The sequence below is a fragment of the Onychomys torridus genome, chromosome X (genome assembly GCF_903995425.1).
Source record: "Onychomys torridus chromosome X, mOncTor1.1, whole genome shotgun sequence".
In the NCBI taxonomy this organism is placed as follows: domain Eukaryota; kingdom Metazoa; phylum Chordata; class Mammalia; order Rodentia; family Cricetidae; genus Onychomys; species Onychomys torridus.
The window spans coordinates 119,407,590-119,435,395 of NC_050466.1; the positions used below are offsets into that span (position 1 = coordinate 119,407,590).

Consider the following 27,806-nt stretch of genomic DNA (forward strand, 5'->3'; position numbering starts at 1 on the left):
AGCCAACAATGGCTTTGAATCATAATCATCCTGCCTCTTCCTTTCAAGTCTTCATTGGAAAGTAACTCAATTTTATACTTATTTTGTCAAAGCATGTTAAATTACCTTTATCATTAGACTTGTCTCTAAAATCATTAGTTTGATACCGTTTGTCTTATAAGAAAAAAAATAGATATGCAAGACAACGAAAATAAAGGAGGAACTCTGATTTAGGGACAGAAACCTGGCCTAGGGATGTGGCTCAGTGGTAGAATACTTGCCTAGTATGTACAAGGCACTGGGATCAAACCACAGTAACAACAAAACACCTGAAACCCTAAACCCTTCATCAAAATGGTGGACTCATTCCTTGTCTCTGCAGCCCTCATAATTTCATACCTATTAAGAGGACTGATAGGGTTGGGGATTTAGCTCAGTGGTAGAGTGCTTGCCTAGCAAGCACAAGGCCCTGGGTTCGATCCTCAGCTCAAAAACAGGGGACTGATAAGTAGACAAGCTGTACTTGTTATAGTTCAGAGAATAACAAGTGATTTAAGCCATGCTCTGTCGTGGGTTGAATAGCAGTTCTCTCAAAAGATATATCTATTTCTTAATATGTAGAACCCGTGAATATTACTGTAGATAGCAAAAATAGTAGAATCAGTTACAGATTTTGATTGGAGGACTTTATACTGAATTATATGATTATGCCTGAAGCCTTGTAACAGTGTGGTCACAGACGTGAGGCAGATCTGACAAATATGCGTAAATGTTGTGAAGACTAAGATGCAATGTAAAGATGAAGTCACACGTGCTGGAAGGTATGTGCAGCCACCAGAAACTGAAAGAGACAAGGAACCATTTCTCTTCCGAGCAACTCCTGAGTGTGGCCTTCCCAGACCTCAGATTTTCAGCCTCCAGAACTTCATGAAAATAAATTTTTGTTGTCTTAAGTGACCAGGTTTGCGAAAGTTGTTTATATTAACTTTACAAACTTAAGATAGCACTCAAGACTAAAGAATTTCTTGCCCTAGAAGGTCATTGAAAAGGCCTTAGTTCAAAAATTACTTCAGGATATGGGATTGCTTCTTGCCTTTGTAAAAAAAAAAAAAGGAAGGAAGGAAGGAAGAAAAAGAAAGAAAGAAAGAAAGAAAGAAAGAAAGAAAGAAAGAAAGAAAGAAAAGGTAGTGCTTTGACCCCTGTAGACTACACCTTACCTTGGACAGTTTGGACAATTATCTCATAGCTATTTCTGCAGACTTCACTCTGGGCGTGGAACCTATTCCCTTACCTTGAGCAGCATTCTTAGCTATAACTTCTATCATAGTTGTTACAAAAATTTGTCTGTTTTACAGTTTCAGATGTGTGATTTCCCATCACAGCCACTGTCCATCTAATCTTCCAACAAATCGTCATACAGTAAGAAGCACAAAGAAATCTGATGAGCAGATTTAAACAATACTCAAAATATGGAGGTTCAAATAACCGTAGATGAGAAGTTGATGCATCATTGTGACACCGTGAACAATAGTGAAGATATGGAATGATTACACCATGTTGTTTTATTTTATATACAAGGCCCTACAGTGCAGACCAGGCTGGACTTAAACTTTTGGCAATCCTCCTGCCTCAGTCTTCTGAATGCAGTGATTGCCAGCATAAGTCATAGGCTGGCTTATACCCTAAGTTATTAATAGTTTCTTCTTTAGTGTAGGCAAAATCTCCAGTCCACAGGAGGGATTGAGAAGAAAAACTGCCTAGCTTCACACTTGGCTTCTTATATAAATTCAATATGAAAGTAAACTAACTGAGTACAAGATTTTTAGAAAGTTAATATGGTTCATGATATTTGCTGAAATAAAACTTCCTGAGAAATGTAAATATACTAGTTATTGGACAGAGTAGGCTCCTGGGCCTCACAATGCTGCATAAGGGATCATGTGAGGACTCCATTTTCCCAACACTTATTTAAAAAAAAAAATGCTGCAAACCTTTTGTATAAGCCATGGCGCATTCAGCCTCACTAGTCCCAGACAGACCTCTGTGGATTGGTGCATTGGGGACTATAGGCAAAACACCATCATTTGTACAGTGTTTAAACTGGTCAACTTAATTAGATCTTAAGGAATGATAATTTTGAAAGCTACATTCTCAATGCAATACATTTTCTTACAATCTAAATAAAACAGCTGCATTCCGTTGTTATGTGAATACCTGCATCCAGAACATAGGGCTGGCTCTCTACATCTCTGAAATCCACATTCTTGGATATAGTCACTTTGGGAAGGGGAATATTGATTGGGGAAAAGGCTGAGGGTGTAGCTCTGTGGTTGAACAGTTGTGAGGCATGCTCAGGGCCCTAGGTTCACTTCCCATCATATAGTGACACTCACATGTGCTTTAAACATGCAGGTTTTTGTTATACTTCAAACAAATTACCATAAATTTTCATAGCATTTATACACTCTAGAGATGATTTAAAGTCTTTTGAAAAATGTGTGTAGATTATATACAAATACCATATCATTGTATGTAAGGAACTTGAGTTTCCACTAATTTTCCTATTTTTAGGGAGCAGGATTAATCAGAATTTTTTCCAGGGATAACTAGGGATGTATATATAGATTTTTAAAGGGGGCATTTAAAAAGCTGAATATTAAAACAAAAACATGCCTCCAAGGTTTGGAATCACTTGTCTAGAACACAGATAAAAGTAAAGTGCTAGGAGAAAGGAGCACCATGTGATACCTAGTAAGTTGATTTAAGTCGAACAAGTTAAGCTGCATAGTATCAAAGGAAGCAGGGTTGCGGGACATAACAGCATATGTCCCCTTTGGGAGGTAGGGAAGGCTTCGCCCAGGAGATAGCGCTTGAGCTGGGGATTTAAGGATTAGTAGAGGAGACTGGCAGGACATTCCAAACTGAATACACAACAGAAAGCACAGAACACAAAAGAAGCTGGACAAGGGTTGGTTTTGGGGTTTTTGTTTTGTTTTGTTTTGTTTTTTTGCTTTTTTGGGGGGGGTTTGTTTTTTTTTGTTTGTTTGTTTGTTTTGGTTTTTTTTTTGAGTGAGGTGACTTAAAAGTGAGGCGGGAATTTTTTTTCCCCTCTCTCTATGGTCCATTTCCCTTACAGCTCATTGCTTTGGCTGGGGACACATACTGCAGGAGCTCAGTACAAGTAGAATCCAGACAGGGTGGGTGGTCCAGCGTGCTGGTGTTAAAGGACACGTGGGACTCGTTTTTCACATACTCCCTCCGTGTGACCTTGGCTAAGTCCCCAGTCCTAAGGGCTAGGGTTGTTATTTGGCTATCATTGGGTTCCTGAGTGCGAGTGGGAAGCGCAAGGAGGTTGGCTGAGGCATCCCAGAATCCGGGACGGCATAGAGCACGAGGCCAGCCAGGTGGCCCTGGGCTTCAGCCACCGACATTCAGTTCCTCCTCCACTCCGGCAGGGGGCAAGGGCAGCGGCTCGGGCAGCCCTGTAGTTGGTGGCGGCCGCGGGGCGGATCGAAGCCGCAGCGGGCGGCGAGCGCAGTGGGCGGGGCAGCCGGGCCGGGCGGCGGCGCCGCAGTGACTCTCTGGGCCCGGCATTGGCGGCAGCTTCCGAGGTTTCAGAGAAGCGGACTGGGTGGCCGGCGGGTCCTTGCGGCCTCCAGCGACCTTTGTGCAGAGCCCTTCACTCCTCGGGCAGCTGCGGTGGTGAACACACCCGGGGGCGGCGGCCACGGCGGACAGGTTAGCGTGGGGGAAGGGGCGAGCGCCTGAGTAGCCCATCTCCAGCCCCGGAGTCCGAGCCGGCCCATCTCCCACCATGTCCGACGAGGCGTCGGCCACCACTTCCTATGAGAAGTTTCTAACCCCAGAGGAACCCTTCCCGCTCCTAGGAGCCCCTCGTGGGGTGGGCACCTGCCCCAGCGAGGAACCTGGCTGCCTGGACATCAGCGACTTCGGCTGCCAGCTCTCCTCCTGCCATCGCACGGATCCGCTCCACCGGTTTCACACCAACAGGTAAGGAGCACTTCCGAGAGAGCAGGGGCGGACTTCCCGCAGCCCAGCAGGCGGCTGGAGGACGCCGGGTCGCGCTCCTGCCTGCTGCTCCTGGTCCCTCGTGCGGGGCTGAGCAGCGAGCTGCCCCCTCCCCCATCTTCCTTTGACCAGCGCTCTTCCCAGCTCCTCCCAGTTTTCACCCCCTGCCCTCTAGTTTTTCTTAAGACTGGTTTTCCGTGCCTTCTTTCTTCTCCCCCTTTCCTCTTTGGACTCTAGTGATTCCTCCCTTGCTGATCTTTTACCTCTTCGTGACCCCCCGCCCCCATCTGTACGCTGAGAATCCTAAACCCCAACTCCTGATTTTTAGAATCATCTGCAAAAGTTTAACCCCTTTCATTTCCGGCACTCTATAGAGTAGATTTGAGAGAGCCCAAAATCAATCTGTGGATCTTATGAAAGCACTTTTAACGCTCGAACCTCCTCTTTCTCAATTTTTAACCTCACCCTCAACCAAATTGTACCAGAGCATTAGAAAATTAGTCTTCCCCTCCCCCCCATTTTGCTTTGAAACCAGGATCTCTTGGTTTTGTAGTTAGGATGACCTTGAACTCCTGATTCCTGGCCTCTGTCTCCCAAATTCTGGGATTACAAACATTTATGATGTCCAACTAAGCTTATTGTATTTTAATCAGTTCAAATTTATAGTTTTCTTTTTGCAGCACTGTGGATTGATACCAGAGCCTCATGCATGCTAGACAATCATTCTGCCAACTGAGCTGCATACCCTTAGTCTAGAAACTAGTCATTCTTTTCTCCCTCCTTTGTGAACACCTTGCGTTACTTCTGTGGGCTATCCCCAAATGTAAACTCTGGAAAATTCCTTCCTAAAACGTACCACGTGGTTTGCATCCCTGGTGAGGGAAGTAGAGCAAGTGTAGGATGGGCTGATTTGTACAAATAACTTCTTCAGAGGGCTCATCTAAATTATTTTATTGGAAGGCAGTGTTCTGAACATGCAAGCATTTAAGTGTTATACCTAATTTGGAAGGGGTTTTCAATTTGGCCTCAAAATGGTTTATTGTATTTTAAATTGTGTGTGTATTGGTTGTAGTATTAAGACAACTCCAAGTTTGCTATGTGTATTTGGTTAAATCCATCCATATTTTGTGCACATTCCCCTCCAATCCTTAAATCAATCTATTTTTTACTGTGTAACTCATGCATTTGCATATATAATGAGATTTTCAATGGTAAATTCACAGTTTTGGGAAACAGTGTTATAGTTGAATAATCTAGCATAACAGCACAACACATTTTAAAATGAGATGACAGTGAGTTTCTGATAAAAATTCTAAATCTTCATTGCATACTAAAGAAACTGAGGCCCAGAGAGAAAGATCAAGTATGAAATTCATAATTCCTAGTCAGGTAAAGGCCTTTGGAGCCAGTGATAAAACTTGGATTAGAGCTAAAGGATCCCTGGGCATGGTGGTGAACTTCTTTAATCCCAGCACTCTGGAGGCAGAAGCAGGCAGATCTCTGTGAGTTTGAGGCCAGCCTGGTCTACAGAGTGAGTTCCAGGACAGCCGGGACTGATACACAGGGAAACCCCATCTTGAGAAAAAAAAACAAAAAACTTAACATTAGATCATTTAGTTCTTTTTTTTTTTTGCCGGAGCTAAGGGCCAAACCCAGGGCCTTGTGGTTGCTAAGCAAGCACTCTACCACTGAGCTAAACCCCCAGCCCCTAGTTCTTTTTTTTTTTAAATCATGGTCATAGAACTTTCTTAAACTAAGAGAAGCCTATTTAGCCCATGGTTTAATGAATATGCATGGAAAATTGGCAAATTAAGTGTGCTTAAGGTATTTAATTTTTGAAGCACTAGACCAAGTTACCTACCCAGTAAATTCAAATAATTTCAGAACTTAACCATCTCCGGTGATTGAGGGTAAGGGATTGGGTGAGACTTGAGGGACCGAAGAGATGGCTCCATGGTAAAGAGCATGTACTGCTTTCAAAGAGGATACAAATTCCGTTCCCAGCATCTAAGGATTATTTATTTATTTATTTATTTATTTTACAACTTGCTCTCCTCTGTTATCACCCCTTAAGACATTTTAGGTCAAGCCTGTTTTCCAGAATAGGGGCAGCCAGGGTGGAAAGGGAAGGCTCCTATTAAGGTTCAGTTTTCTGAAGTCAAACATTGCTTCTTCTATTTCCTGTCTGCTTATTTATTTAGTTATTTTTATTTATTTCAGACAGTGTCTCATTCTGTAGTATAGGCTGGTCTGGAACTCACTATGTAGCCCAGGCTGGGCTGGAACTTGACACAGTTGTGTCCTGGTCTCCAGAGTACTAGGATTGAAGGAAGAGCCACCAAACCTGGATTGACTGTTTCATTTCTAATATCCCTTTCCAACCCAACTTTTCCCAAGACTGGGAACAGTAAGCAGGAGTCCTAGCTATATGTAGGGTAGAAAGGAGTTGGTAATATATGTATGATGGATTTTTGCTCTAGTAACTTGTTTTTATATTATTATTATTATTATTATTATTATTATTATTATTATTTTGGTTTTTCGAGACAGGGTTTCTCTGTGTAGCTTTGTGCCTCTCCTGGATCTCATTCTATAGATCAGGCTGGCCTCGAACTCACAGAGATCCGCCTGGCTCTGCCTCCCGAGTGCTGGGATTAAAGGCGTTCGCCACCACCACTCGGCTTATTATTATTTTTAATGTTTGTTTGAGATAGGGTCCCATGTAGCCAAGGGTAGCATTGAATTTGTGATCTTCCTGTCTCTGTCTCTTGTGTTGAGAGTATAGGCATATATCACTAAAATTGATTCTTTTTTCTTTCCTTTTACTTTTCTTTATTTTTTATTTTATTTTTTGTTTTTTTGAGACAGAGTTTCTCTGTATAACAGCCCTGGCTGTCCTAGAACTCACTTTGGAGACCAGGCTGGCTTTGAACTCACAGAGATCCGCCAGCCTCTTTCTCCTGAGTGCTGGGATTAAAGGCATTGGCCACTACTGCCTGGCTCCTTCCTTCCTTCCTTCCTTCCTTCCTTCCTTCCTTCCTTCCTTCCTTCCTTCCTCTCTCTCCCTCTCTCCCTCTCTCCCTCCCTCCCTCCCTCCCTCTCTCCCTCCCTCCCTTCCTTCTGTCCTTCCTTCCTTCTTGGGGAGGGGGAGGAGAAGGTTTTATTGAGCTGTAGCCCAGGCTGACCTGGACTTCACTATACATCTAGAAAGTTTGTCAGTGGTTAGATATTTGGTTTAATTCTTTATTTTACTTCCTGTTTGTTACCAGATAAGAAAATGGCCAGACTGTTTATCAAGGGCCTCGTGATGATGACAGTTCTGTGCCTTCTCATTTATCAGATACCAGGCTGTATCTCCAATCTCATTAACCCAGGGAGTCACGGTACTAGTACTAGTGGCCTGTAATATTGAATCTCGTCTGTGACCTAGGTTGCTATACCAGCAGTCTAGATTTGGGGAAAAGTAAATCCCATCGCAAATAAATGCCTTTATTAAAGAACTCACTGTCCAGATGTTGCGATGGCATACACAAATGGTCTGTATTACTTAGAATGCCAAGGTAGGAGAATCACTTGACACCAGGAGCTTGAAACAGGTTTGGGTTAAGTTACTCGACTCCATCTTAGTTTTTATTTACCTTTTCCTGTGACTGTATTTTATGATGTAATTGGATTTGTCTAGAATTTTGGAAGAATAGAATAAATAAATAGAATACATTTTAATAAGTCAAAAATGAGTAGATTTATAAACAAAATGTCAGTGTTAAATATATGCATGTTTAAAACATTTTCTTTTAGTGAGGTTTTTCCATTGTAAAAAGAGGTTTCATTTACCTACCTTTCTATCTCTGGTTTCCTTCCTTCAATATTGGTAAGCCCTATAACTCAAATATGAGATGAAAGAGGATAATAAAACTACCTTCATCTTTCAGGAGAATTTGTCGCCAGCATAAACTGTTGTGAAAAGTGTATGGGTGAGGACATTACCTGATGTTTTTTCTGGCAGGATATGAAATGAGCTATTGAATATATCAATTACTCAGTTGGGTGATTGGTTCATGCAGAACTAGAGATGGTTCTAGAGCCTCATGCATGCTAGGCAAATGCTCTACTACTATTGTGTAACCCTTGTCATATTTTTATTCTGATCTTACAGGATCTTGCTGAGTTACCAAGGCTAGCCATGAAGTTGTACTCCTTTCTATGCCAGGCCCAGATCAGTTGTGAGATTTTAAAACCACAGATTTAGTTGCCCCTTACCACAAAAACCTCAGTATCTGTTTTCTATCTTCTTTTTCTGTTTCACTGTTGGGGATAAAGATATTTAGGGGCCAGGTGGTGGTGCACGCCTTTAATCCCAGCACTCGGGAGGCAGAGCCAGGCGGATCTCTGTGAGTTCGAGGCCAGCCTGGTCTACAGAGTGAGTTCCAGGAAAAGCACAAAGCTACACGGAGAAACCCTGTCTCGGGAAAAAAAAAAAAATCTTTATGGGGCTGGGGATTTAGCTCAGTGGTAGAGTGCTTGCCTAGCAAGCGCAAGGCCCTGGGTTCGGTCCTCAGTTCCGGCAAAAAAAAAAAAAAAAGATATTTAGGGAGTGCACTTTAGCACTGAGCTACATCCCCATCTCCAATTTTGTGCTTTTTATATCACCTGTAGGCATGGACCTGGAGGTTCTTCAGACTTGTGGCACTTTAAGCCATCTCGATAGCCTCACGGTTTGGGTTTTGAATACAGAGTCTCATTATATAGTCCTCACTGGCCTGGAACTCACTATGAAGACCAAGTTGCCTGGACTTGGGTTGCTCCTCGTCTCTACTTCCTGAATGCGGAGATTACAGGCCTGCACCATGCCTAGTTCTTTTATTCTTCTCTCATATGTTACATCCCGACTGCAGTTTCCCCTCCCTCCCTCCCCTCCCCCCAGTTCCCTCCCCCCACCTTCCCTCTCTCCCATATCTACCCCTGGCCCTCCTCCCCTCAGAAAAGAACCTAGCTATTTCCTTATTTTTAAATTGTTTCTGATTTTATTTTTGGCAGGGTTTTGCTCTGTAGCCCAAGACAGCTAGCCTGGAACACACTGTAGCCTAGGGTCCTCTTGAATTTGCTGGGCTCAGACTCATACAGTACTCTGGAATCACAGGCATGAGTAAAAGCAGCCAGTTTAATTTTAGTATTTAAATGACTACTTATCAAAATACCCAAGTCTTCAGTCCATATGTACTCTAGAACAGCCTTGGGAAGAAATGCTTGCTTTCCTCTTCAAAAATCAAACTAAAATTTGAATAGCAAGCTTAATTGTTAAAGTCAAACACCATAAATATTGGGGCTTTTGTCGACATTTTTCTCTTAAAGTTTTGGAGAAATTCTCCATTGACCATAATGTTATGCTCATAGTTAGAATTTTGGTGTTTTGCAGCCTTAGTGGACTAAAATGTGAGGGCTCGGGCTGGAGAGATGGCTCAGTAGTAAGAGCACTGGCCGCTCTTCTTCCACAGGACCATTCCCAGCACCCACATGGCAGCTCACAACCATCTGTAACTATTTCCAAGACATCCAACATTCTCTTCTGGCTTCCTTGGGCACCAGGCATGCATATAGGCACACACAAACATGCCAGGAAAACACCCGTACACATAAAAATAACTAAATAATTTAGAAGTGTAAAGGATTGTGAATTTGAATGATTCCATGCTGAACACACACTGAACATTCATTGAGACTTCCAAACTATCAGAACACTCTAAAAGAATCTTACTTAAATTTTTATTGCAAAAGCTCATTATAGAAAATTGAAGGCACTTTAAAAAGCCACACATCTCTTTTCTCAGAGATAACATAGTCAACACTTTGTTTCTCTTCATGTTTTTTTCTGTGTACAAATAGAGATTGAGGATTGCTTATCTAAAATACTTGGAATCTGATGTGTTTCTGATGTATAATGTGTGTGTGTGTGTGTGTATGTATATATATATACATATATAGCAGTATTTACATACATAATGAGATATGTTAGAGATATGACCAACATCTAAGTACTAAATTTAAGTTTCGAGTGTGTATTGAAGATATAGCTTGAAGCAAATTTTGGATTTGGGGACACTATAAATTCCTGATTTTTAGATTAGAGATGTTCCACTTATTTAAGTAAAAACAAAACAGGTTCGGGGCTATCTGTCTGTCTATCTATCTATCTATCTATCTTTCTATCTCTACATACACACATGTGTAATTTAATTTACCATTTATTTTATTTTGTGAGCTGTTTATTGTAATTATGTTGTACTTTCCTGTCTTTCTCTCGTGTGTATATATGTATGTGTATGTGTTCATGTATGTGAGTGTGTGTTTGTGTGTATAGGCTCAAGTGATGTTGACAATTGGTTTTGTCTGCTCTTCATGTTGTTCATTCAGGCAGGATCTCCCCATTGAAGCCAGAGTTTGCCTATTCAGCTAGCTTGTCTAACCAGCTTGTCCTGGGGATCCCTTGTCTCAGTCTGCAGAATGCTAGCGTGATAGGTGGACAGTAATCCCCACCCTAAATGTTTTCATCGTTCTGGGATTCAAAGTCTGCTCCTTGGCCTTGTGCTGCAAGTGCTTTAACCACTGAACCTTCTCTTCATTTTCAGTTGAATGTTGGAGAATATCATTAGTGACCTATACCAGGGTTTTTTCATGCTTTATTTTTATCTATTTAAAATAATATTATTTGCTAGGCAGTGGTAGCACACACCTTTAATCCCAGCACTTGGGAGGCAGAGAAACCCTGTCTCAGAAAAAAATAACCAATAAAATAATATTATTTGTACATATTTGTAATACTTCTATTATTTTTCAAATTTCTATTTAGGGAAGGGAGTAGATTCCTAGAAGGGGAATTATAAACCTCTTCTTCACATAGTACCAACTACCAGAAATGGATAAGTATTACTTACTTTGTTTTCTCTGCATTGCTTAAAGATAATAAGAAGAATTATATTTGCAAGTTAGACTAGATATACATATACAGAATTTAAAAATCGTTGACAGAAAAAGGTACTATTTTTCCATTTTGCAAATTATTTGTTTTATCTGTGAATCCTTTTCACTTGCTGCTGATTTAAAAAAAAAAGTCATTGGCATCTGTGTGGATGCATAATCTAGAGCCTTGCTGTATACACACAAACCTGAAACCCCGAGGAGCAAAGCAAAGGCCTGCCTCTTGTCAGTGATTGACTAGTTAGATTGCTAAGTGTGACAGGCTTTTCGTGAAGAATGCCATTATTCCTCATGGAGGCAAACGGGTTTCCACAGGATTCTTGCAAGCTGAAAGGCAATTCTAATTAAAAACAATTAGTAGCAGCTTCCCCCAGCACTGAAGATAGATAGTATTTGGCACTTAGATGTTACTAACAATTGTTAAATGGGTGAATGAACAAAGGTAGGGAGTGCTGTGGAGTCACATGGGATTGGAAGACAGGAAAAAATAGTTTGCTCAGTATATTGCTGCACCTGGGACAGAATTTCTGATTGCTATGTAGAGCTTTTATTGCAATACCTGGTAATTTGGTTAGTTTTGTTGGGTTGTTTATTATTATTAGTGTGTATGTGTATACTTTTTCATGTATGTGTATATGTGTTCATTCATACACAAGGTTTGATGTCATGTGTCTTTCTCAATCACTCTCAACCTTATTATTTATTTATTTACTTATTTAGGTTTTTCCAGACAGGGTTTCTCTGTAGCTTTGGAGGCTCTCCTGGAACTCACTTTGTAGACCAGGCTGGCCTCAAACTCACAGAGATCCACCTGCCTCTGCCTCCCAAGTGTTGGGGTTACAGGCGTGTGCCACCACTGCCCGGCCTCAACCTTATTTTTTAAATAACATTTACAATTTTTATTTAATTTATGTGTGTGAGTATTTTGCCTACATGTATGTCTGTGTACCACATAAGTGCAGTGTCAGAACCCCTGGAACTGGAGTTTACAGATGGTTCTGAGCCCCCATGTGGATGCTGGGAACTAAGTCCTGGTTTTCTGTAAGAGCAACCACTGAGCCATCTTGCCAGCTCCTAATTTATTATTTTCTTTATTTTTTGAGATAGGATCTCTCATTGAACCTAGAGCTCACTGATTTGGCCAGACCAGATGCCCAGCAAGACAGGCTCCTCTTATCTGCATCCTTCCCTCACTGGAATTGCATGCTCACATTGGTGTGCCAGTCTTTCTTACATGGGTGCTAGAGCTCAAACTCGGTTCCTCACATTAGCACCACAGGGGGAGCCTTACCAACTGGGTTGTTGCCCCAGCCCTATTTTTTTAAACGAGGATATTATCTGCCTAGTAACCATAAGATAAAACTAAGTAATACTAGAAAATGTTTTAAGGTCTGGGGAAATAGCTCAGTCAGTAAAACACTTGCTGAGTTTAATCCTCGGAACTCAAAACTTGGTGTAGCAGCGTGCACTTGTAACCCAGTGCTAGGGAGAGGGGTTTACTGGCCAGTCAGCCTAGCCTACTTGGTGAGTTCCAGCCAGCGAGACCCTGTCTCAAAACAAAAAGTGACGGTCCCTGAAAAATGACACAAGGTTGTCTTCTTGTCTAAACACACACATGCACATATCTACATAAACCCCTTCACTGATACATACCAGTATACGTGAAACAACAAAAGGAAAGGGTTCTAGAATTCTTAGATGAATTTTATATTTATGAAGGTTGATTGACAGCTGCTCTTTTATTTATTGAACTAAATTAATTTAGTGTTTGTGTTTCAGTGCTTTACAATTTTTTACCTTCAGCTCAAAAGGAAAATATAGCATGCAATTTTTATTGCCTAAATTTTGTAAGTTGTGGACTGTTGTATTTAAGGGTAGCCATAGAAAACAGATGAGGAATTTTTCAAAATTACATAATTCAAGAAAAGCTGGATTTAATGAAGGATGAGGAACAACCTAATAATAGACTTTTCTTCAGGAAGTCATTATTCCAGGAGCTTATTAGTATTGGAAATACTAGTTATTATTTTAAGGATTAATTTCCTTTGCTCCTGTTAAGGCAACTTATGTATATGTCTGACCTTAATGATCAATACTATAAAACTAGTGGAAATTTACAAAAGTGTGTGTATATATATATATATATATAATCTTTGAATGTCTGAAATACTCTTAAAAGCAGTAATGAAACATTAACACAAATAACAGAAATAGCTGATCCATATTTTTTTCCTTGTTTTTGTGATGCAGGGTCTCAGTATATAGTCCTGCCTAACCTGGAACTTGATATCTAGACCAGGCTAGACTTGAATCCGAGTGTTGGAACTAAAACATGCACCACCAAACCTGGCCAGACACAAATTTTTAAACACATTAAATATCAGAGCCTGCCAACAATCAGCTGGGTATCTGGATAGAGGTGTGTGGATTGAAGAGACAATGAAGAAGACAGAAAAGAGTCGACAGGTCTGCCAGTCAATGCTGGACAGCCCGAGTTTATTTCCCAGCCAGCTTATATACAGTTTTGAAGGACAGGGATAGAACAATGCACAGCACAGGCATTCAGCAGCTATCTATCCTGCCTTGCGTCAAGGAGCAGGCAGTTTCATTTTCTATCTCAGTGTGCCTCTAGCTGGTGTTAACAGCCTGGGTCTAGCTAGATAGTGTGTTCCTTCCCATGGGCTAATCAGGACTTTCTCACAGCCCTTCAAGGAGGCTCTGCAGGCTAATCAGGACGTTCTCATGGCTCTGGAGCAAGCAAGCCTGAACTCTATTGACTCAGAATAGAGTTCAGGTTCAAACTGGGAAACTGAGCCAGTTGTGGGCGCCCACAATTAAACAAAAGCTATTTTATATATTTTAAAATTTTATTCATTCATTATTGTGTGTGTATATATATATATATATATATATATATATATATATATATATGTATGTATAGTGTGTGTGTGTGTGTGTGTGTGTGTGTGTGTGTGTGTGTAGAGGCATAGACACAATAGAGATCACAGGACAACTTTGTGGACTTCTACCTTTATATGGGTTCTAAGGATGGAACTCAGGTCACCAGACTTCCTTTACCCTCTGAGCTATCTTACCCCTCTCAGAAACCTTTTTGATTAAAAGTACCATGAACCTTAGAATTGTATATATTCTTCGATCCAGTGGTTACTGTTCAAGTAGTCTATCCTAGGAGAACTTTTCTTTGGCTAAATAATTAGAAACAAAAGCTAATTTCAGCTGGATTGATGGCGCAGGACTGTAATCCCAGCTATTGGGAAAGCTGAGGCAGAGAGATTGCAAGCTGGAGACCTTCCTGGGCTACAGAGTGAGTTCTGTTCCAGTCTGTGCAACTTAGTGAAATCCATCCTTAAAATAAAAGTATCCGAAGACAGCCAGAAAGCCAGGAATATAACTCAGTTATAGAAGGTTTGTTGGCCTGTGTGAATCTCTAGGTTCATTTACTTGTGCTACTGCTACATAAGTATACACACACACACACACACACACACACACACACACACACACGGCTCATCTCAATATTATAAAAAAATGGAAACAGCCTACATATTTATTATTGAGAGAATAAATAAATCATGATGTATTCAGTTCAGTTGACTACTATATGAGATTGAAATGCTTTCATACAATACACAGGTTGAACATAATTTATGGAAAAATCCCTAGTCTAGAACTTTTTGAACACCATTACCACTGAAGTGGAAAATTCCATTCTGACTTCATATGATAGGATGTAGTCAAAATATAGGTGCATTAAAAATACTTTATTTTTCACTGGGTGGTGGTGGTGCATGCCTTTAATCCCATCACTCAGGAAACAGAGAAGCATGTAGAGGCAGGTGGATCTCTGAGTTAGTTGTACACAGAAAAACCCTATCTCGAAAAAAAAATACTGTATGTGGCCCTGCAGGTAGAGGCACTTAGCACCAGCCAAGGCTGATGACCTGAGTTCTGTCCTAGGGACCCACATGGTGGAAAGAGAGAGCCAACTCCTGCAAGTTGTTCTCTAACTGAAACACACACACACCATGGCATGTGCGCGCACACACGCGGGCACACACACACACACACACACACACACACACTAAATAAACATAATAAATACACAGTGTATAAGACTACCTTTACGTTATATGTATAGGGTGCATGTTGAAAATATGTTAGTTTATTTTTATGTGTGTGGGTGTTTGGAATTCATGAATGTCTGTGTATCCATGAGTGTGCCTTGTATCTATAAAGGCCAGAAGACAGTGCTGGACTCCCTGGAAGGAGTTACAGATGACTGAACTGCCATGTGGATATTGGCAATCAAAACTGGTCCTCTGGAAGAGCAGCCCCACATAAATTGGTTTTTTATTTAGACTTTGGTCTCATCTCTAACATATCTTAATATGTATACATACAAAAAATTCCAAAGATTAAAGAAACATTTGAAATCTTAAAACACATCCATTCCCAAACATGTCAGGTAAGATATTTGAATTGTTTACTTTAAAATATTTAGTATATAATGAGTAGTAAGTGAAAGTGGGATATTAAAATATATGTGCACGTGGGAAAAAAAACACCAAGAAGTTAAAATAGTAGGTCTTGCTGGATAGTGTACTAACTATGTTAATCTTCTTCACTTCTTTCTTATTCAAACACCTCTCGAGTGAGGCTATATAACATTAATAAAAATTATTGAAAGGGCCAGAGAAATGGCTCAGTGGTTAAGAGAACTTGCTGCTCTTCCAGAGAACCTGAGTTCAATTTCCAGCACCCACGTCAGTTAGTTCAGGCGGCTAACAATGGCCTGTAGTTCCAGTTCCAGGTGTCTGACACCCTCTTCTACCCTCCTGGACACCTGTACACACGGGGGTGGGTGGGGGAGAAAGGGAGGGAGAAAGAGAGAGAGAAAGAATAATCATTTAAGAGGCACTTGAACTTCCTTTTGTCTGGCCTGAAATGGATGACCTCATTCCTTAATAATAGTAATAACTGCCATGTATTTAGTGGGTTTTTGGGTTTTTTTCCTTGTTTTTTTTTTTGTTGTTGTTGTTGTTGTTGTTTTTGTTTTTGTTTTTTTTTGTTTGTTTTTGTTTGGTTTTTCGAGACAGGGTTTCTCTGTGTAGCTTTGCGCCTTTCCTGGGACTCACTTGGTAGCCCAGGCTGGCCTCGAAGTCACAGAGATCTGCCTGCCTCTGCCTCCTGAGTGCTGGGATTAAAGTCGTGCGCCACCAACACCCGGCTTAGTGGGTTTTTTGTATGTGTTAGTTTTCTGTATGGGTTGTGATATAATCCTCACAGTAACTGAGCCATCTCTCCAGCCCTTAGTATATTTCTTTAAAGGGTAAAAGCTTTAAAAAATATACTGCCCTCAGACTACAAAAGACATTCTTCACAAATACCATAAGTGGATTTTGCTAATGCCTTCAAATTGTGTGGGTTCTAGGATTCCTGATGTGATTTTTCTTGTGGTTTTGAAGGTGGAACCTCACTTCTTGTGGGACAAGTGTCGCAAGCTCAGAATGTAGCGAGGAGCTGTTTTCATCGGTTTCTGTGGGAGATCAAGATGATTGCTATTCCCTGTTGGATGATCAAGACTTCACTTCTTTTGACCTATTCCCCGAAGGAAGTGTCTGCAGCGATGTCTCCTCCTCTATCAGCACTTACTGGGATTGGTCAGATAGTGAATTTGAGTGGCAGGTAAGGATTTTTTTCCTTCTTACTAACATTGTAACATAAAGTAGGTTTTGAGTGGCAGGTAAGGTGCCCCCCCCACACACACACTTGTTAACATCATTATTAAATAAGTCAAGGTGTAAATTCTTCTTTCAAATTTTTCATTTCTACCTCCAAGTATTTATTTATGTTAATTTTTAAAAAAGATTTACTTGTTTATTATGTACACAGTGTTCTGCCTGCATGTATTCCTGAAAGCCAGAAGAGGGCGCCAGATCTCATTACAGGTGGTTGTGAGCCACCATGTGGTTGCTGGGAATTGAACTCAGGACCCCTGGAAGAGCAGTCAGTGCTCTTAACCCTAAGCCATCTCTCCAGCCCTTATTTTTGTTTTTTACATGTGCCAGTCACCTCTTACTGAACTTACTTCTCAGGATATGAAAAGATTCAGTGTAATTTGAATTCTTCATGATTGGGACATGATTGGGAGCTGGCAGGAAGTCATGTTAAGGAGTGCAGCGTGTCTTCTATTCTGGTTCCTTTTCAGTGGTACTTGTACCATTGCTCATAATTGAGTTTCTTGTAAGAAACATAAGGTGTTAGCTCTAAGTAGATGAAATGCACGTAAGCTATAGGTTAGCACCATGCTAACCCTAGTGATGGTCTCTTTGCTTGTGTGGACATTCTTTTTGTAATACTGCTCATAACCAATCGGAAATGCTTCAGCAATGACTTTGGGGGTGGAATTCTGCATCAGTATCCAGTATGGTAGTTCTCCCAGTGTAACATCCAGGACCTTCTTTGCTTTCATTACTATGACTGATGCCGCCTTGGAGTTTTGGGGAAGTCATTTTTTTATATATATTTTTTTGAAATCTTGTCGTACAGTTAGGAAATAGATGGAATGAACATTCTATAATTTTGCTATTACCCATTTTAGAAGTCTGATTCTACAGTCATCCTTTTGTAGCTTTTCATGTATTAAATGCCCAGCACTTTACTATGCAAATGTATTCTCCCTCCTTCCTAATTGATTGTGTTAGATATCAGATATGATACACCCTTTCTATCAAATGCATGTAATTTTTGGTTCTCTTATCATCTTATATACTTTTTGTATATAGATGTTTTTCTACCTACAATATTTTTTTTCTTTTTGTGGCTTATGTAATATGTAAAATGTCTTTGTGGCAAGATGTTTGAAAATACTGCATTATAATGAATATGATATATCAGAAAATGTGTGTTGCTTTATTGGAGCATCCATTTTATGATTGTAAAATAGCATTAAAAGAAGCTTCCCTTGCATATAGTACATGTTTTATTCAACAAGTAAACTTGAATCCCTGCTATTTTTAAAATCATCTAAATGTGGGAACTTATTTTTAAAAAGAGTTCAGCCATTATTTGCATTAAAACTATTTTTATGAAATATCAAATAACATGGGGTGGTACATTAAAAGTCTCAAAAACTCTTCTGGGAACCACTGTGAAGTGAAGTGCTTTTACAGATATAGGTGCATGTTCATATACACATAGTATGTATGTTCATATTACAAATATTTCACCCAATATTTGTATGATTTTTCAGATGATGGAATATGTCATTCTTTTTCAGATGATGGAATATCTCATCATAATGTTTTGTATCTACATCTATAAAGAGTGCTACACTCTTTATAAGTTTTAAAGAGGAAAAAGGAATTCACCACCCCCATTTTCATTTTTGTATAATTTCAACTCTGTTCTACATAGAGATGGAAATATACTTCAGATAAAAGTTTATTTTTTACCTTTAAAAAACTCTTAGCATTCACCATTTAAGTAATTTAAAAACATACAATTTTATGCTCATTAATATACTCACAATGTTTTATAGGTATCACCACTAATTCCAGGGTATTTCTGTAACCTTGCAAAAGGAACTCTATGCTTGTTAAGTTCAGAGTTTCACTTCCTCTCTTTGTCATCTGGAAAACACTGATCTGCCCTATAGATTTATCTCTAAAATATGTTTTTAATATTTTTAGTGTGTGCATGCATGTATGGGGGGGGGGCGTTTACGCACCACAACATACATGTGGAGGTTGGAGAACAACGTAGGAGTGAGTTCTCTCTTTCTACTATGTGCATCCCAGAGATCAAACCTAGGTTATCAGGCTGGAGTGTAAATTCCGTTACCCTCTGAGCTGTCCTGCTGACCTTTGATGTACTGTTCTTTCTGTGTAAATGGACTTACACAATTATATATGGCTGTTGTATCAAGCTTCTTATCTGCTGTGCTGTTTTCAAGGTTCATCCATATTGTAGCCTGTAACAGTACTTTATTCCTTTCTGTGGCTGATTTCAGTTTCTCCATCTTGGTCTATATTGATGTTTATCTTTTTTATTTCAGCCATCATCATATTGAGTGTGAAGTGGTGTCATATTGTGGTTTTGTTTTACATTTCTCTAATGACTAATGTTGAGCATCTTTTCATTACTTACATTTTTATATGTTCTTTAAAGAAACACCTATTTAAATCCTTTGCCAGTTTTTATTGATGTATGATTAATTGTAAACCCTTTTTCTATACTTTTCCTTACTAAATATATATTTTATGAAATTTCCCCTTTCGTAGGTTGTCGATTCATTTGAAGTGTATTTTACTTTAATAATTCCTTTTGAGAAACAAAATTTATTTAGAAAGGATCTTGCTACCTAGCAGAGGCTGGCCTTCAACTCAGGACTCTCCTGACTCAGTGCTAATCTTTCAGGCTTCTCCTACCATGAACAGCAAAAGGTTTTTAATTTAGATAAGGTCCTATGCCTGTGTTTTTTCTTTATTGTGCTTATGATGTTGTATTAAGAAGTGCTTTACCCAAGATCATGAAGATTACCTGTTCCTTTTAGGGTTTTAGAGATTTAGTTCTTATTTGTAGGCCTTTGATGTATTTTGAAAATTTTTTTGCATATGTCCCCCCACACACACACCTCAAAAAAACACCCTGAAACTGGGGAAAGCCTGTCTTTTTTCCTAGTTGGAAGGAAAAGCTTGCAATCTTTTCTGCTAAGTGTAATGTTTGTGTAGTTTTTCAATATGATAGCTAGAGAAGAATTTCTCTTTTATTCTCAGTTTATACAAATTCATTGCTGTGGGTGTTGATTTCTAGTTGTTGCTTTTTAATTCATCATCATTTGCTAAAATGTCTTGTATTTCTCATTGAATAGTCTTGGCATACTGTTGAAAATGGCTTTACTTTTGGACTCACAGTTCTATTGCCTTAATGCCAGTGCCTGTTCTTGTGCTTGTACAGCACTGTTTGGTGGTTCCGTAGCATGGAAAGCCGCTAGTCTTCAGGCCATGTTGAAAGCCGAAAACTGGCTTCTAATGTCAGCAAAGGAATGTAGCTGCAGGAATAGCATCAGAATTAGACAGAGTTGCTAGTAAAAGTGAAATCAAGCAGGCAAAAAGAAAGCCTCTTTCTTCTATCTTTGAAATCTTTCTTTTATCTGAACTGCCACCCACATTTAGGGTGGATCTTCCCACTTTAAATCATCAAATAAGGAAAATTGATTCCTTATCCAGTCAATTTGACAAACAAGATTCACAGTCTGTTAGGCTTTGTGTGTGTGTGTGTGTGTGTGTGTGTGTGTGTGTGTGAGAGAGAGAGAGAGAGAGAGAGAGAGAGAGAGAGAGAGAGAGAGAGAGAGAGAGAGAATGAGAATGAATGCATGTAGAATTCAGAGGCCAATCTCAGGAATACCATCCACACCATCCACATCTTTTGAGATACTATCTCTAATTGACCTGAAGCTCATCAGTTAAGCTAGGCTGACTGGCCAGTGAACTCCAAGGATCTGCCTCTCTCTGTTTTTATATCCATCATGTACTGCATTGTGCAATTGTATATGGATGGTATTGTGTTACCGTTCCAAGTATAAAATTTTCATGTAATGAACATGATTTCCACTCTGTTGAATCCCCTATACCTATTGCAGTGCCATATATGTATTAGAATTTAAAATACATATGAAAGCAATAGTTTTTAGAATTAAAGTTATCCTCTTTTGGAAAAATTCAAGGCCTAGAAATCATCCAGAGTGAAATATAGTTCCAATATCTAGATACCCAAGAACCAATAAAAGTTGATGTAGCTTGTAATCATGAAAATATTCTTTGAAAATTGCTAAGAAAGGAAAAGATTTTACCTATTTTTATTTCATTCTCCATATATTTCTTTTTTATTATTTCATTCTCCATATATTTCCTTTTTTATTTTTCTTTATTAATAAATTTTCTACTCACTCTACATACCACCCACAGATCCCACCTCCTCCCTCCTCCCACCCTCCAGCCCTCTCTCCCAAGCCACCCCACATCCCCACATCTCCCAAATCAAGGTATCCCATGAGGAGTCAGCAGAGCCTGGCACACTGAGCCTAGGCAGGTCCAAGCCCCTCCCCACTGCACCAAGGCTACGCAAGGCATCTGGATTTCTAAAAGCCTGCCCATGCACCAGGGACGGATCTCAATCCCCCTGCCTGGGTGCCCCCCAAACAGTTCGAGCCAAACAACCATCTTCCGTATCCAGAGGGCCTAGTCCAGTCCCACGGGGGCTTCTCAGTGTCCCCCACCTGCAGAATCCCTCCTCTCTCTTATTGCAGTCCAGATTTTACCTATTTTTTGATTAGTATCTTAAAAAATTACTTTAAATTAACTCATTTTAGAGGATATTTATATGCTTATCACTTTGATGTGACATGTTTTGGTTTCATGGGTGTATGTACATGTTCAGATAGATCAAATTATACATTTTGTAGTTTTTGTTTTTCAAGTATACATTAATAAAGCTGTTTAATCCACTCTTTTTAGAGGCAGTTAGTCTTGATACTTGTCTTGCTTTAATCGGATTTGATTTGATTTTTCTGTGTTTTGGGTTTAGGTTTTATTTCTCCTTTGTCTACACATTGTCTTATTTTCTTTTCTAATATTTCTATTCTTGAAAGAGTTTTTGCTTTATATCAATAGCATATTTTAAATTACTTTAGTTCTTATATATTCAGTACTGTGCACTTGAGAAGAATTTGTGGAATTATGTATCTTGAATAAAGTCAGTTATTGGCAGGTGGCTCAGGTCTCCTGTGATAGCGATCAGTACTGCTTACTACTCATCATGTTTTATGGGCTCTCATAATATTGTGGCTATAAATTAAAAACCTTAGTGACAAGTGAAACTTAAATTAGCATTTTAGTAATTCTTACTTATGATCTATGCTTTTTAGAAAGTACGTTTTCTTGGAATATCTTCAAAGAGAATATCCTGAGATTGGTCCTTTTTGTATAAAATAGGTATGGTTCAGGATTAATCTACCTGAAAGATCCTGATTGTATATTTACCTTAGTCTTGTATTGAAGTAATTATTTTGTTTTTGACACATAATCTGCTATATCCTAGGTTGGCCTGAGACTGGCTCTGTATCTCTGGCTGTCCTTAGACTCCTAATTGCCCGTCTGTACTTCCTGAGTATGGGGATTACAGGCATGGGTAACCAACCATGCGTGGCTAAAGTAGCTCTTAATTGATGTATACAACATGCTGCTGTATTTCAGATGCAGTTTTCCGTCTCCTGTCTTTAACCCCTGTACTTCTTACTTTTCTAAAGTTACCAGGCAGTGACATTGCCAGTGGAAGTGATGTACTTTCTGACGTCATACCCAGTATTCCCAGTTCACCTTGCCTGCTTCCTAAAAAGAAAAACAAACACCGGAATCTAGACGAGCTTGCTTGGAGTGCGATGACAAATGATGAGCAGGTAAATATTTAATTAATTAATTAATTAATTAATAATAATTAAAAATGGATGTGGAGAGAGGATGTGGAAGCTCCTTTCATTTCCTCTTTGTAGCTACTGAATTATGTGAATTGCTTAATAAGTCTGAAATTGAGTTTTAACTTTTTTTTTCTAGGAGACAAATGACATTATGACATCTTAGCAATGATCCTAAGAAATAATCAGCTTTCTAGGGCAAAATAATGCTTCTAATGTCTAAAACATGTCATAATTCACATATTCACATTCAGGTATTAACAATGATATTATTTGTTGTAATTTTTTCTTCATGTAGGTGGAATATATTGAGTATCTGAGCCGTAAAGTCAGTACTGAGATGGGCCTTCGGGAGCAACTTGATATTATTAAAATTATTGATCCTTCTGCTCAGATCTCCCCTACTGACAGTGAGTTCATTATTGAACTTAACTGTCTCACAGATGAAAAACTGAAGCAGGTATGTAAAGTAAATGTAGATTGTTTCTCTTTTGAAGATGCCACCATCTTATAAAATGTAGGCTTATATAATCATATGCATACTCATATACTCTTAGACCAGAATCACTGCCATGGGATGTAACATTAGAAGAAAATGATGCTGAGCTAAGAGTTGTAGTTCAGTGGTAGAGTGTAACATGCACAGAGCCCTGAATTCAATCCCTGGAACTGCAAAGAAAAAGACAAAAAAATGACAGTAGTATTTGAGAGCATATGGTTTGAATAAGTTTTATGTGACTCACATAACAACACCTTTCTGGTGAGGGAAGATCTAGAAGCTGCTTTTATTTATATAGGTCTTGAAACTTATTTCACCACTTAAAGGATGGCTGAACTAAGGCACAGGTTTGCGTTAACTCAGTTTATAGCAGACTCAAAGTACTAATTATAAAACCTAGAGTAGTAGCGTACTCCATAATCCTGGCACTAGGAGGATCAGGATTGTCCTCGATTAGTTAGAGACTTCAAGGCCTGCCTGGAATACATGAGATCCTGAATGTCTCAAAGCCAAAATAAAAACTGAAACCTCCAAGTTCTACTTAACAACATTTGCAGGTGGGCAGGCATCTGTGCTGAGGAATTGAGTAGTCTTGTGGACTAACAGCCCGTGCACAGTGAAATCTAAGGAACTTTCCCTCCCATGTTTTGAAATGTACACTTCCAATCCCTTCCAAATAACATTTTTTGTTGAACCTTTTCTCTGATGCATGCTTTAAATGAAAGGCTTTTAATTCTCTACTTCTAGTGTCTTGCATTTAGCATTTGTGAAAATCTCTCACAACAGGGAATATTTTTCCACATTTCAGCTACTTTCTCTAGTATGGTAAGTTGATGTGTTACATTTAAAATCAGGTACCATTGTCCCCCTCACTAAAATTTAGGGGGAAGTACACACTAGTCAGACATAAAATCATTAGTATACTTAACTCATCTTTAGTGGAAATCTTATAAAATGTATAACCACATGAGTTTTATTTTGTTATTTCTGTTTCAGTGTTCTTTTCTTAAAATTCAAATTCTGAAGGCCAATAGAATTTGCTAAGTAGTTTTATATCTTTAAAATACAGGTCTGTGTGTTTGCTAGAAATTTGAACACTCCTGGTATTTTGGTCATCCTTCTTCTCTTCCCTTCTTCCCTACCCTTCCTTTCTTTCATGCTCTTCCTCCTCTGCCCTTCTCTTGAGTATTGTCTTGAAACAGTTTCAATCTAGAGTCTAGACTGGCTTAGAATGCAATATTAAACTCAGGCTGGGCAGAAACTAGTTACAACCCTCCTGCCTCAGCCTTCCAAGTGCTAGAATTAATGCACCTGACTTGATATTTATTTCTATATTTAGATACTTCTTATGACCTTCTATTCCACCTCTTTTCTACATCTGAAGCACTCTGGGCATCTTTCAGATTAAACACACTGTGCCTGTTTTGGGCTCCAGCGTCTTGAGGATGGAATATCGAGGCGCCGTACTTAACAGTGCTTGTCCATGTGTCCTAAGGTCAGAAACTACATCAAGGAGCATAGCCCTCGTCAGCGGCCTACAAGGGAGGCCTGGAAGAGAAGCAACTTCAGCTGTGGGAGCACCAGTGGAGTGAGCGGCGCCAGCGCCAGCGCCAGCGCCAGCAGCAGCAGCGCCAGCATGGTCAGTTCGGCAAGCAGCAGTGGGTCCAGTGTTGGCAACTCTGCTTCAAACTCCAGTGCCAACATGAGTCGAGCACACAGTGACAGCAACCTGTCTGCAAGTGCAGCGGAGCGGATTCGGGATTCAAAAGTAAAAGAATCAATGCAAAACGTCACCTTTCAATATTGACCTTAGCACACTTTCCTTTAAATCTCTTGCAAACTAAAAATTGTCCCACTCTCTGGATGCCTGTGTGTTTGGGTTTTGATGGAACAAGCAGAATGCACTGCTGTTGAGGAAAGCACTAAAGGCTTAGTGCTTTCAAATACTCTTAACCCACAACCATGCCACCTTCTCTGATTGGTGCATCTCTGAAAGATGCCCAATCTTCTCTAATTTTTTATGTTCATGTTCAGTAAGAAATGTTGGAAATAGGAAAATAATAGCTAATTCTCAAGATTGCAACTCACTCCTGAGTGAATCTCACTATGTTGCTAATTTTGCTGTCTATTAGCTCCTAAAACTGTTTTTTGTGTGTGTGTGTGTGTGTGTGTATTTTCAGTGTTTTCTTGATGTTTTAACCTTAACTGTTCCTTGACTAATTAAGAAGTATGATAATGCTTTCTGGAATCTAGTTCTATTCTTTTGTTGTTGAAACTTGTTGTTGAGCACTTGTAAAAGAAAGTAGAAGTGTACATGGAATGGGTATGTGCCTATGTGGCTCAGCATCGGAGTATGAATGGTTCCTTGCATGGCACAGAATGGAGCCAATTTAAAGATGAAAAGAGATCTCTTTAACTCTTTGGAAACCCAGTGGTTATCAGAAGAGATACACAGTGATCCCCCCCCCTTTTTTTTGCCAGAGCTGAGGATCGAACCCAGGGCCTTGTGCTTGCTAGGCAAGAGCTCTACCACTGAGCTAAATCCCCAACCCTGTTTGGTTTGTCTTTGTCAACGTAGTAGAAACAGCCATCTTTGATGGTTACCAAAGGATTTCACCGGATATGTGGTCATTCTCTTTTGGTATTAGTTTACCAGTAGTGAGGATTAAGTATCTACTGGGTTCCTAACAGGCTTTTAAGATAGCATTTGCCTGGTATTAGGAAGGTGTGATTCTTTCACAGCCATTGGAAGATTTGTGTTACTCTGGTATAAAATGTACCTTGAAAGCATAAGCATTAGGGATTTGGGCAATATTTTCTGCACTTTATATTCAGTGTTATGCTCCAGTGTTTTATTTTTGCTGTGTTGATGCCGTACACCCTAATTCAATTTAAAAAATATAATTCTTCACAGTATTTGGTTATCCATAGCCAGCCCAAATGATGAAGTATTAACCCTTCCTTGCCAAAAGAGTCACTAGTCAAATGCCATAAAAATAGAATCTTAATTTTTTTTTTTTTTTACATCTAAGCCAGTGGATTACTTGTTGGTATAAGAACCACTCTGCAGAGAAACTTGAACAACTCCTAAAATTGAGAAAACGGAATTTGAGCCACAAAACCCTGGGCTGCATATAGCAATGTCTAAACCTTACTGACTTTATACTTTTCGCTTTCACAGAAACGATCCAAGCAGCGAAAATTACAGCAGAAGGCCTTCCGCAAGAGGCAGCTGAAGGAGCAGAGGCAGGCCCGGAAGGAGAGGCTTAGTGGGCTCTTCCTTAATGAAGAGGTATTGTCCTTGAAAGTGACTGAAGAAGACCACGAAGCAGATGTTGATGTTTTAATGTAATAGGGTGAATTTATCAACATTCTTCCTAAGCATTATTCTGTCTTCATTGGTTTACATGTATCTTGACCAAAAGTTTGGTTACGGTTGTGCTGATGTACCATTAATAATTTAGGCCAGTGGTTCTCAGAGGGTAGTTCCAGTACCTACAGCTTCAGCATCACCTGAAAAGATGTTAGAATTGCATTTGAACCCCATTCCAGACCCATAGACAGTATGGATTTGGGGTAGCACTATGTTTTAACCAATGCCAAGCTATTCTCATGCACATTCTAATTTAAGAACCGCTGGTAAATGTCTTAACTATTTTAACTTTATGGTGATTAAGTGGGCTTTTCAAAGACTAGTACATTTACAGTTTGGGGGATTTTAAAGTACAAGTAGTTTATTTTGTCACTATATGTGTGGGGTCCACAATTCAGTTCCTTCTTAATGATAAGATTTCTTAGTTTACTTTTTTTCAAGAGGGCCACAGTATAATTATCAGTTCCTAGGGGCAAATCTTTTTTGAGGTGAGGGTGAGCATAAGGTATGCATTGCTGTTTACAATAGTGCCTTCATTAGGTTTAGTTCCATTTCCATTAAGTGTTAATGCAAAGGTATAAGAAAAGGCCCTAATCTTTTCCAATTAGATGTGTTTTTTGTTTTTCTATACTTTATGTCAAGTGAGAATTATTTCTGCAAGTAATAACTACTGAGAAAATAATGCTACACTAGCGAAATTTTAGACTTAATGCTATGTTGATTAATTTTCAAATGAAGACTCCAATTAAGCAATGATACCAATCAAACTTTCCCATTGCATCCTTACATTTTAGCCTGTCAGATAATCTCTAAACTAGATAATTTATCTGTTTTTCTCTATCAAAATTGTTTTATGCAGCACATCTCCAATTTTTTATATTTGGTTGAACAGCTTACAGGCATGTGAACAGGTTAATGTTAAAAATTGACTGGTAGACCACTTAAGAGTTCTACCAAACTTCAGAAACTGCTGTGAGTCTACAAAGCAATGGAGTATAGAAAATACCTTTGTGGATTCCTAATAGGATTCTAACTCTAAATGTGAAATATGGAGTTTCTTTAACATTTTCAAAGAATTAATTATCATGAACTTAGAAATAGTCTCCTTTTCTTCTTCTGTAAGTCTTTGAGCTTTTACCCAGGCTAGAGAAGATAGAAACCGAGACTACTGACAATCAATTTGCTTTCTGACTTTCATTTCTATTACAGCATTTAGAAGGCAAACTGATTGTGTGGTGAATATTTTGAAAAGACTATAGAGTTCAGAGGTTAATAGGGTTTCAATAGTATTTAACTTAAGTTCTTCAAAAGGATTAACAACTAAAATCCCTTCATTTTTAGTTGATATAAAGGCTTAAATTTTACGAAATTAAAAGTTAAGATTTAATCCTGGTATGCTAGCACATGCCTTTAATCCTAGCATTCAGGAAGCTGAGATGGGGATTGCAAGTTCAAAG

General features: G+C 39.3%; 1 protein-coding gene across 1 annotated transcript; it reads left to right on the forward strand.

The window, feature by feature from the left end:
• Positions 1–3,531: 3,531 nt before the first annotated feature.
• Fam199x (family with sequence similarity 199, X-linked) lies at positions 3,532–27,793 on the forward strand. The gene is made up of 6 exons (XM_036174674.1): positions 3,532–3,990; positions 16,470–16,689; positions 22,313–22,462; positions 22,776–22,937; positions 24,472–24,744; positions 26,158–27,793. The coding sequence occupies exons 1-6, from the start codon at positions 3,794–3,796 to the stop codon at positions 26,326–26,328; spliced, it is 1,173 nt and encodes a 390-aa protein (XP_036030567.1). The 5' UTR covers positions 3,532–3,793; the 3' UTR covers positions 26,329–27,793.
• The last annotated feature ends 13 nt before the right edge of the window (positions 27,794–27,806 follow it).